The 12198-nt window shown below is 42.6% G+C and overlaps 1 protein-coding gene across 3 annotated transcripts in view; it reads left to right on the top strand.

The window, feature by feature from the left end:
- Positions 1–12198, top strand: part of SMOX (spermine oxidase) — a 166368-nt gene that overhangs the window by 59147 nt on the left and 95023 nt on the right. For all 3 annotated transcript variants that reach the window (XM_086964277.1, XM_086964276.1, XM_086964278.1), the window contains exon 2: positions 8553–8787. In XM_086964277.1, the coding sequence (XP_086820403.1) occupies positions 8580–8787 (208 nt within the window). In that variant the 5' untranslated portion in view covers positions 8553–8579. The remainder of the gene's footprint in view (positions 1–8552; positions 8788–12198) is intronic.

The raw sequence follows: 12198 nt of genomic DNA, 5'->3' as shown, positions 1-12198 counted from the left end.
GAGAACGTGTACCCCACTTCAGATTGTAGATGTGTTTCGCTGGGGAAATGTAGCATTAGATGTGGTTAATGGGGGGATGTGGGAGGAGAGTGGGTTTGGAGGGGGGTGGGGTTGTCCATTTCGGAGACCTCCAAATGAAGTGGAGCAATTTTAAACTGAGAATATCAACATGCGTCGCCTAGATTGCCTGTGTTTTTCGAATTTGTTCAACTGCGCATTCTTTCTCGATGTTCATCTACACTGACACCAAAGCGGGTTTAGTTGGTCATCTGTAATTACTACACTGTGTGTTATAATGAAGTTCATTGGATGGGTGGGTGGCTGCTTGGATGGATGAATGGATGGATGGATGGATGGATGGATGGATGGAGTTGCAGATTCTACTGACCTCCATAAATTGGATGTCTTAATGGTTTTGTGTTGACGGTGTCTGTATTTTTCTTCCCCCTGTAGTTAGGACATTGACAGATTCATTTTATCTGTTTGACTAATTGTCTTTTCATATATTATCGCAACTTTCAATGTATTGTTGATATTATTGGTTTTTGGTATAGTACCGGTTCATTCTTCGGTCGCGCTATACCTACACAATGTATTTTTATCAACATTATCAGAGTTCTCAATGCTGCCATGGAAAGTTGCGATAATGTAAGGAAAGACAATTAGTCAAACAGATGAAATGACTCTGTCAATGTCATAACTACAGCCTTACTCAAGCGCAAGTGTCTTTTGTTTTAATTGTATAACGTTTTGTGAAATATATGTAAACACTTCAAATCCCACAATGCCCCTTTAAGGTTACTGTGGGTGTAAATAGTGTAACAAAAGAAGGACTCCCTAACCGTTAGAAAAGCCGTGTGTGGGCTGAAACGTGTTGGTTGGAGTGTTGTGTTAAGATTCAACTAAACATCTAGCTCTGAAGAGCTGCGTCATTTGATATATATTGCCCATTCTTCCTGCTTTTTTGCAGTTTATAAGTTTTTCATGCTCCAAACCGGTGTCTTTTGGTGAAAGCAGAGTTTGCAAAGAGTCTGATTGAGAATAGGCTGGGGACGAGCAAACGAAAACTGTCCAGGGCGGTTTACTGTGCTCCAGATAGACACACACACATTACAGCCCTGACCCAGGCCGAATGTTGACTTCTATCTTTTTGATGGCACACAAAGTTGTAAATGTGTACTCCTGCCTGGGTGCACGTTCACACTCGTGTGATTCCAGCACAGGAAACTGTGCCAGTGGAGCCGGATCCAGCCAAGCGCTGAGGCATCGAAAGCGCTCCCTATCTGAAGGTGGCGGCTTCCTCAATTAACTCGATTGTGTGGGAGTTGGTGATTGCTTCATGTGCTGCGCTCATAACAGCAGGTCATCTGAGGAGACAGCGAGACAAAACGTGTATTAAGGTTACTCAGACATCAAACTACCATGCTCCTCTTTCCATAATCCATTGCATGTCTCCTATGCTGCCCCAGGCCATTACTCTGGCTTTTTTTGTTTTCGCTTTGCATCATACCCACAATGCATCACCAACATTTTTCATGCCGGTGTGTCACCTCGAGTAAGTAGACTAGCTCTCTTTCCTTTAGCAGGTTTTTTTTAGTGATGGGAGGATTTGCCATACTTTAATACATGCCTAGACTCAGCTGCACCCCTACAGGTATTGGTAGGTATTGAATCGTCTAAGAATAGGTTTTTGAAGTGTTCAGAAATTTTTTGGCGCTCAACTTATCACGGTAAAATATTTGATTGATTTGGTATCAAAGTAGGTGCTTCTTGGACAGAGGAAAACCTTAACCTCTGTGAAGAAAGAGGTACACAAACCTCTATCTTATTCTGACTGGGCAAGGATCCAGAGCACACTATACACAATTAGATATCGTTCATATGTTCAACTCTTCTCTCCTTTAGGATAGATCAACCAAATGTGTTTTTTTCAAAAAGTTTTTTATTGTCATCAGCGTTCCCCACTTGGGAGTCACTGTGTTTTTCACTTAGCCTACACGTGTTTCATCACAGCATGTGGCTGTGAATCTTCAGGGCTGATCTAAATGATCGAGGCGCGTGGTCGGGGAACCGGTGATAGTTCCAACCCGGGAACCCGCACTTGGTGACCGATACCGAAGCTGGAGTAAGCTTCTACACGGGCTGAACACGGCCTGATTACCGCTAATTTGAAACTTGCAACTGTGATATTTATCAGTAAAGCATTTCGCTGACGGCAACCGGACATACCGACTGGTGCCGCATATCTTTTGAACATTAATATACCACCCGATAAGGACCGGGTTGGAACTATCACCGGTTCCCCGATCACGCGCCTCGATCATTTAGATCAGCCCTGAAGATTCACAGCCACATGCTGTGATGAAACACGTGTAGGCTAAGTGAAAAACACAGTGACTCCCAAGTGGGGAACGCTGATGACAATAAAAAAACTTTTTGAAAAAAACACATTTGGTTGATCTATCCTAAAGGAGAGAAGAGTTGAACATATGAACGATATCTAATTGTGTATAGTGTGCTCTGGATCCTTGCCCAGGTATTGGTGGGTATTGCCTGCAGCTGTTCCCCGCAGGCACGGGGCACTGGGTGTTACTTTTTTACCACACCAGGTGCCCATTGCTACAGCGCTTGTATCCTCTTAGCTAAAGCATGTGGCCTAAAGCTGCACTCCCACATGACCCCTTCTGCCCCCCAAGACCTGCCACAGCCTTCAGTTATGCTCTGCAGGTTCAATCTGTGGTCCTTGAACATTCCCTTTGCCCACCTTCTGTGCCCTCTTGGTCTTCTGGGCACAGCCCCCCATGGCCACGCGTTGCAGATTTGTGACCGAAGGTGCGCGTGGCCTTACTGCCCTTTGAGCACTGCCTTCTGCTGTGCGTGTTCAGGATCATCTTGAGCCCCGCTGGCCCTGTGCTGTGCAGGCGCCCGCTGCACTTCCGCATTAACCAGTGAGCTTTTCAACTCCTAACTCCAAGAGGGATGAGTTCCTCAATTACTGTTAGAAAAGACCTAGCCGGTAACCTGTCCAACGGGTACATTTCTGCCCTATAGTTGACCAGTGCTCAGCAATTCTAATGGGGAGAAGTGGTATCCAAAACTACCAGCACAGGTCAAGGGATAGCCATCATGTCTTGTTCTGCCATTGCAGGCCGCTAAAATTGTTCAGTGCATTGCCTCTGTTTCTTCTATCCAATGGGCCCTTGATTGGTCTGTGGCAGTGCCCTTCGACTCTGGTTTGCTGGTGTAGCTCCAGGTTATTCGTATAGCGGATGCGTACTTGAAAGCTAGAGTGTGTAACCTCATTTGTTACAAAAAAAGTGTCTACCTCGGTTAATGGGCTCTGTGTACTGGGCAAGTCATGGCCATGCATGTCAGATTAACTCTTCATCTTGAACAAACATGCCCTAAAAAAACCCAAAAAAATATATATACATACATACATACATGCATGCACATCTTCTTTCTCAGGAAGAGTCTCGTAACCCCATACAGGTTCATGCTTGAACGCTGAGCCCTGTTATATTGGCATGCGGTTTATGGCTTTGTTGTCCAGTCTGGAGTCTGGGCGGTCATGTTTCCCACATTCTTCTCTGCATAAGTCCATATTGTGCTTAGCAGAGTTGCTCTTTCTTCTTCTCACAGTGTATCTCAAGAACCACCAATCTCTCTGATCCTGTGCGCATTATGTAAGGTTGCTCATGGAGCTATTTAAGACCAAAGCCTTTATTCCGATGCCTGCAGCACTGTACCAGTGATCAGAAAAATATTTTAATTGTGAAGTTGACCCAGACCGAAGTTTGGCTTTTAGATGAAGCGTCACTAGATGCTCTACAACAGTGGTCTTAACCTGTGGTCCGATGACCCCTGGGGGTTCACAAAGCCTACTCAGGATGTCCGCAACAGTTATTACAAATTTAAATAATAATGAAATTAACAAATCGTGTTCAATTAAAAAGCAAAATTGAAAATTTGAAAACGTTTTCTATACTTGATTGTGAATTTAACAACATATTTGGGCATTTGTTTGGTGTATACTTGTTTTTGTTAATTGTTTTAAGTTTCAGATCATAGACAGTACTTAGGCCGGGGGTCCTGACTACCAATAATGACTCCCTGAGGGTCCCTGGATTCAAATAATGATTTAATGAGGGGCTGCTCTAATACATTTAACTGTCTTAATTTCATTTATTCATATTCAAGTGCTTCATATGTTGGTTGGCGTAAAGACTAAAAATGTAATGTATTCATCTTTAGTTTTACCCTGCTCTTGACTATAACTGTTTCCAAGATCCCTATGCTGTGTACGCGGCATCCTTGCCTGACTGATACTACAGCTGTAGAAGGGGCACTATGTTCTTTCTTATTAGGCTCTTGGTTGGCGTTGAGGATTTCATTCCAGCCTAATTTGTTTAGTTCCTTCCCTGCTGTGATGCACACCATCCATAAACTCCATCGTACCACAGTTTCCTGGCAGGCGCTCCGTGTTTGGCAGAAAAAAGCGAACAGCTTGAGTGCCGTGCATGTCTTTGGCAGACTCAACATTTACGTCGCGAACAGCTAACCTAGTTATTTGATCACACTTCTGGCGACACGCTTCCAGGATCACTGCTTCATTAGCATTTTGATACAGGATTCTGTAGTTGTAAACATTTCCTCGATTTTTTTTGTTGTTTTTTTTGTTTCTCAAGTCAATTTGAGTTTTATATTAACAAGTGCCTGTGGTGATAGTGCTTAAAGAGAACTAGCTTAGGCCTGGTCTGTACGTTGATCTGCTAAATGGATAGGATCTCCTGGAGATATTGCAAGGTGAGCATAGGGTTTACCAGTTTTACACTATGCAGGATTCATGTAACAGAGCTGTGGTACAATTTGTCCATGTATTTCTATTGCTAAAATGGTAACACAGAAACTTTGTCAATCTTTCGTCTCTTGCACAATTCTGCATTGCTTTGAGATTTCAACCGGCCCAGGTTCACCGGCACAAAGACGACAAAAATAATCCAGTTACACACATCAACATCCAGGAAGGCACTTAATAGAACCACCAAAAACCAAAATGATCAACCTCGCCCGGTCAGCCTTGCCATTCATTAACTGTACTGGATGATCACTGTGCCGTCCCCTTATCCATCCAAGAACTACTCAAACCTGTCAACCGGCCTCCTGCTCCTCTCCGATGTGAATACACTCAAGTGTCTATCATGGTCCTCCGAAAATCAGTGTTCTTTATATATTTTTTTATGTTTGAGGCACTTTGCGTTTCATAACTATATCCACAAGATGTACAGGCCACATATGCATTCTTTTTCCCCCACTTGTTCGTGATTCTACAGGTACCAATGGTTAGTGGATTCTCCTGGATAGAACCTGGACAACGGACAAAATGTAGCAGCATTTCTTTGGGGGGGGGGGAAGAAATGTGGAAATGTCCTGTGCAAGACAGCATATCATCTTCCAAGATAGAAACTAGCTGATGTTTTTTTTTTTGGACCTATTTCTTTTTTAGCACACTTTTTGTATTTTTCGAAGTGGTAAGTCCATTCTTGTTATTTTCATTGTAGTTTTTATGTACGTGCAATACATAGTTGAAACGGGCGTAAGACTCATGGGTGAAGCTACAACGCTATACGTTTCCGAAGTAGAACTTGATGAATGGTTGGTTTGTGACCTACACAAAAAAAACGAATCGGTGACATGTTTGTCCCAATTGCAGATTTACAGAAGTACTATACTTGTACGTCTGTCAGATCCTCCTTCTGGCGCACAAATATACTCAATTTGTAGGTTGTCTAAAAACATGTGATACCCAGGGCCAACAACTGAGCTGCAGTTTATGGGATTTCATAGTTTACCAACCATACAGCAATTCTCTAAAATCTAGTAAATAGAAAAACCGGTATGAAGGAAACCTGTTTATTTTTGTAATATTTCTAAATTGCTGAGGTACGGTTATTTTCACTACCTTGAATTTGGGTGTTCTACTCTGAGTCCTATGATAGAATGGGTATTATACAAAATGAGTTTTCTTTCCCTCTGACTTACATTTAGATGCCAAAAATGAAGAAAAATTCAATTGATAAATGTTTTTCTAGTCTGTGTTCTCACGCTTTTCCCAAATAAAAATGAAACCCCACCTGTTTGGCTGGGCCTTCTCCCGCCTCAATAAGTAAGCAACTAAAATGCAACCATGACCCCTCAAACTTCAGCCTTGAAAATTGCATTGGTCATGTGGTTAGCTGCAGCGTTTCGGACTGGACTCTAGCACCATCCAAGAGACCTACTAAACCCAGCTGTTTCTGACAGCTACACCCTGAGTAGTGCTGGTTTGTATGACTGGAGTGAATCCCACTACTTTTTCTTATCCAGAATGCCCTTCAAACATCAAATGTTGGCTAAAATAAGTCCTTTCTGTGAGGGAAATGTCTCGAATCTGTGGTGGATCTGCAAAATTCTTACCACCCACCAGAGTTCCCACACTTCTACCTGTAGAAACGGTACAGCAGGCTTATATGTTTAGTGTGTTAGACAAATCGTTCAGCCCACTACAGTAGTAATGCCCCGGTTACTTACTGGTAATCTTCATTACTCCGAGTATAGTCTTCCTCGCCACATGAGTTCTCTCCCTCCCTCCCTGACTGGCTATCTGCTTCATGTTTGCTTGGTAGTTCAGGCTGATGGTTGGGCCAGCCCGCCTCCTATAGAGGTCAAGGGTGACCTGGGTCGGCCATATTGGGAGGGGATGGGAGACTCTTTTGCTGTGAAGGGTTCTGGTGTGGAGCTGAAGCTCACTTTGTAAATCATGTGGCAAGGAAGACTAACGAGGAGGTAATGAGGCAGACATGAATGGTTTGTCTACCTCATGAAAGTTTTTTTGAAAGCCCACTCATCTAATCCCCAGTAACTCTCGGATCAAACACACCATATGCAGACAACCATGCCCAACTCAATATTTTCATCTCTGCAAGCAGAGCCCTCCTCAGCACAACTTATCGACCTTGAATATATAATTTCTATGTTCAGACTGACCATGGGAATGTCATCAAGTAAATAGAACGTAAGTGACACAATTAGACATCCACTCACTCCTTCCCTAACTGTCAGTACGACATGGCGACATTACATATCGATGGCGGTTTTTTTTTTGGTATGTAAATTTGTAAGTTTCGAAATTGTAAAACATCTTAAACTCTGCACAGCTACTCTATGATTTTATTAATTGTTAATTCCCACATCCCCTTAAACAGGGGGGTTCAGGATTACATTAGAAGTTGACTCATCCTGATCTGAAGATTACACGCGTACATATAGTGTTTTCACTTTACTAATTAAATTGGCAGAAGATGAAGGGAGAGTCTGTCTGGGATTGCACTACCCTGGTCTGTCAAAGAGGTCCTCATTACCCAGCGCACATTTCTGAATTTCTTTACCTGTCACTATAATTGTGGTGGACTATCCAGAAGGGGTTGCCATTGTCGCTTCGCGTAGTTTGTAATTTGTAATCTAGGTTCGATTCAGTTGATGCAACGTGAATTAGCACACCTGAAAATAAAGATGTGCAAATGAATAGCTTGTGAAAGGAGCAGAGCATTTCGATTTAGTGGGGCCGGTTGGTAGCCTTACCATTCAGTGATTAAAACTATCAACAAAAGGGTATTTGTACAGACCTTTATTTCTTTAGCCAGCATCATTGTGATGCTCTGGCCACAATAGTTAAAGTAATGTAAGCGCCCAAGAGAGTAAATGTTGGAAACCAAGAGGCTACCATTGAATGAACATGAACTCTGGCTTGGATGTCATTCTAAGTAATACAAGTGGACCATGTGGAGATATCTATATTATTGATTAATAGCAATCAAAATATTTAAATAAAGGATATCAACTTTTGGTGTTGCTTTTAGCTTTGGACTCTTGCTTGAGTGGTCAAAAATAGAAGACTTCTGGGGCCATATTAATCGCAAGACACACTTTCCCTGTTTGCGCCGTGGTGCACCTTTCAGAAGGTGTGCCATGCAAAAACAGGGAAAGTGCGCCCTGTTATGGTGAGTGCGCTGCCCTAGGGCGGCCGCAAACTCGAGCTGCCCTGGCGGCAGCGCTTTCAAGTGAATTACAGAGCAGATGTTTACAAACCGCTCTGTGTTTGTTTCACTGTGCATGCACAAACCCACCTGCACTTTCTGGGGATGCACTTTTTAACTGCCTCTTTGCGCCCGCATCCATAATATGGCGTGGGTGCAGAGGTAAAGAGATTCCCTCATTTGTATGGGGCAACGTCCCCATACAAATGAGAAGGCGCTTTCTCACAAAAGCGCTGGCACACATGCACTATCCGTATTAAAGGAGGGGTCTCACAAGCATCTGCGGCCCCTTCTGTAATACCAAAGTGCCCAAAGGGAGGGGGGCTCATAAAGTGGACGCACACGCCTGTTGCGTCCCCAGGGCACTTTGTGTAATACGGCCGCTTATGCCTGCTCTTGTATACTTTGAGTAGATCATGTAAATTACATTTGAGGTTCTTGCTTTGACCTCCTTTTTTGTTTTCTTGCACTTCACAGATCCCTTAAAGAAAGAGCTTGGACGGCATGCAAAGTTGTGAAATATCTTCAGACAGCACTGATGATCCTCTTAGTAGTGGCCTACGTAGAAAGCGGCAGCCTCGAATAGTAGTGATTGGTGCTGGGCTCGCGGGCCTTTCGGCGACGAAAACCCTCCTGGAGAACGGTTTCACGGATGTAACCATCCTCGAGGCTTCTGACCGAATTGGAGGCAGAGTCCAAAGCGTGAAACTTGGTAAGTGATACTGTTGTGCTAACCTTCCTTCTATTATTGTTTTGAATTTAGTTTTAACAGGTGACCATTTTTAGGCTACAACCATTACAAGCTGATCTCGCCTGACATGGATATTTGGAAGTTGTCTCACTCTCTAAATCAAATTTTGGAAATCAGGCCACTTCTGTGCATTATTATTAAACATTTTAACTTTAAAACACTTCGATCCTCATGAATCTTTGACTTAAAAAAAAAAAGACCTTTATCAGTATTGGTCAAATAAATTTAATTCACGTACTCTTTCTGAACTTTCCTCTACCATTCCACTTGTCTCTATTGCTTTTACTTCAGTGCCCCCTCATATTTCTTTTCCAATCATGAACTACTATTTTCTGTTCTCTTGTAAATTATGCTAAAAAGTATATATCTTTACATTTCATGCTGACAGCACACAGATCAAATTAGCCAGTTTCCCAGTCTATACATGTTATGCTTAATGGTATTCGGAGTCCTGCTGCACAGAAAGGGAGAAACCTGCGGTGATCACTCATCCACAAAACTGAAGGAAGGACAGGTAAAAACACACTAGTGACCAGACAAGCATGCAGTATTGTTAGTTGCCTGGGTGCTGATGCTGCAACTAAATTCCAATCGAATCACGAAGAGCGCCTCATATACAAAGGCTTGGAGTAAAGAACCTTTTGTCTAAGAGTCGAAAGTCCAATCCACTCTGGATGTTTTTGATCAGCAAAGATCTATGAGAACTATGGAGCTACATAGTTTGGTGAATTCTTAGCTCAAAGACCCTTTTTATGGAACGCGCATCCTTTCACCATAACCACCTCATTTGAATAATCTTTTATCTTGAATCATCTTTTATGAACCCCAAACAAAATGTCCCCAACATGGAAGCACCTAGAGGTCATTTTAATTTGTAGTTCCACCTACAGAGCAGTTTCTTCAGTCAAATCACTTGCGCAACCTAGCTCCCTTCCTGATTCTGGCGTCTCAAAGCGCTGCCTTTTAAATATGGATTCTCTTGCAAAACAGATATGTGGGCTAAACAACCATGCTGAGGTCCTCAGATCAAATCTACAATTGCTGCCAGGGTTAATAACAAATCAGACGACCACTATTGAATAGGATAAGACTTATCAGAGTGCCTGGAGATAAGTTTGTGATGTTGTGTGACATTGAACTTTGGGTTAGAAGACTGATGTGCTGCTTCCAAGACAGTGGGAGTCTAAAACAGCCTCTGGAAGAACTATTGGTCCTCATTGCACAGTACACTGAGCTGCCATTTGTAAGGAGCTAAAATCCCAGCCCTTCGTTAATAATTCACTTGGGTTTTGAGCAATTACAGTTTGGTTTCATGGCCCGCAGTACCACACACGTTTGACTGCGCGATCTGATGACGCATAGTTGAGTAGTTTTCTTCGGAAGGCGCTTCCGCGACCTAGTTTTCCACGGTTCTTAATTGGAGTAGTAAAGGTGGGCTTGAGGGTGTACGTGATCTAATTGGGTTGACATGTTCCACACCAGTGCTGTGGTGAGCACAGCTGACATGTTTCCCAAGAAGGGTCTGTCATTTGGGACTTTGTTTAAAAAAGGATATAGTATAAAATATTAGCTTTCTGAAAACTGATCAGTTAATAGATTTACTGTTGTCGCAGATAACGCGGTTAACTCCGTATGTAAAATTCAGAACATTACACATGTCCCCAGAAACCACTGCCATGACTTGTAGATATGGAGCAGAAGGGGCTTGACCGATGTTTACTGTGAGTTGTGCTTCAGAGTTGGAACTACTCTCAAATGAGATGGAGTTAAATGTGCAATGCTTAGTAGTTATTTGTGCAGCAAAGCCAGCCAGTTGGCTGTGTCTACTCATTGAAAACCTTGCCGTTTCATTATGATGCCATTTCAGCTGCATAAATACCCATTACCAAAAGGTTCTTGCTTTAGTGTGCGCCCTACCAGTATTCATAAATGAAACAAACAACAAAGTTCTTGGACATGCACACATACGTACGCTTCACGTATATCCATAAAAAAATCTGTGGCAACTATCCAGTATAATCTATTACTACACACTGTGTCTGTCACGATTCAGTATGATTCACTTACAAAGCACAGCCAAGTACAATGTCCACAGACCACTTTACCTCCAGCCAGTGAGAATCTTTGAACCATAAAGGGAGTCAAGTTTTTAAAAATACTTTGGGCCCAAACAGCCTCTATAAATATGCTCTACCCATGTGTATGGTAATAATGTAAAACAATTTCTGTTTAACACACACTGAAAATAATTGTGCTTGAACAGACTTTTAATGCCAATAAGCAAATACTTTATTAGTATTTATCTATTTTATATCTTTGTAACCCACTGCTAAACAAGAATGGTGTCCTCAAACCACTTTAGGGTGAGCACACATGAAGATATAGGTCACCGGATAGTGTTATGTGAAACCCAGTGATTGAGAACCAGGTTTTTAAGAATATGGTATTCCATCCGGTAAGAGGAGCATACTGGGAATGACCAACATAGATTCTATCCCAAGAGGCAACAAAACCTTAAAAAAAGACAAGCTTCTGAGAGCCAGTGGGGTGAAGGCGTGCAAATCTGAAGTCACAGCTAGGTTGGCCAATAGGTGCATGAAAGGAAGAGATTTGAATTAACCAAATGCCAGGTGGAAGAGGCAAGTCTTTAAGCACTTTCTGAGCTTGGCAACATGTAGCAAGGCGACGGGAAAGAGTTCCACAAGGACTAGCCCGAACATGAAAAGATCATGTTCCACATCTTTTATATAGCAGATCTGGTAGTCGGGAAACATCTGCTTGGTAGACATGACGCTTCTGGTTGATACGGTATAGGACACACAGCTTAGCGAGTTAGTTTGTTGATAAAAATGGGTCATCTTATGTAGTTGTGGTCTGATGTGGTTTTGTTGTTCTCAACCAAAAAAGTGGGCTCTCTGGAGTTTTAGGAGGGATGCATGTTTAGAAGTTATTGCAATAAGTCGGTCCGGACATGGCCAAGGCAAAGATCAGCACAATTTTCTCTGAGCAGTGGAGCAACAACTGGGCCTATTTTAGAAGACAAATATGATGGAGACTGCACTTTTTTGGGAGGTTGTAGATAATAGATCACTGTCTAAGAGCACTCCCAATTATGCTTTGTATCCAGGTGGATCAAGGAACAGCTTTATTTCCTCAGGCAAAGATAAACGGAAGGTCTGGTAGTGCGACGGGGCTTAAGAGTATGATTGCAGTAATGCTCCTTTTGAGGTAGTTGTTCTGTATTCATTAGTGGATCTGTAACGGGCGATTGACGTTTCTGGCCACACCAACAATCTTAAAGTGGAGCATTGTGTCATATCATTACATATCTCTTAGGAGTCTAAGATGACAGTGAGGGCTGTCCATGTAGAT

This window comes from Lissotriton vulgaris, chromosome 3_2, assembly GCF_964263255.1.
Source record: "Lissotriton vulgaris chromosome 3_2, aLisVul1.2, whole genome shotgun sequence".
In the NCBI taxonomy this organism is placed as follows: domain Eukaryota; kingdom Metazoa; phylum Chordata; class Amphibia; order Caudata; family Salamandridae; genus Lissotriton; species Lissotriton vulgaris.
This window is presented reverse-complemented; position numbering and strand designations above follow the sequence as displayed.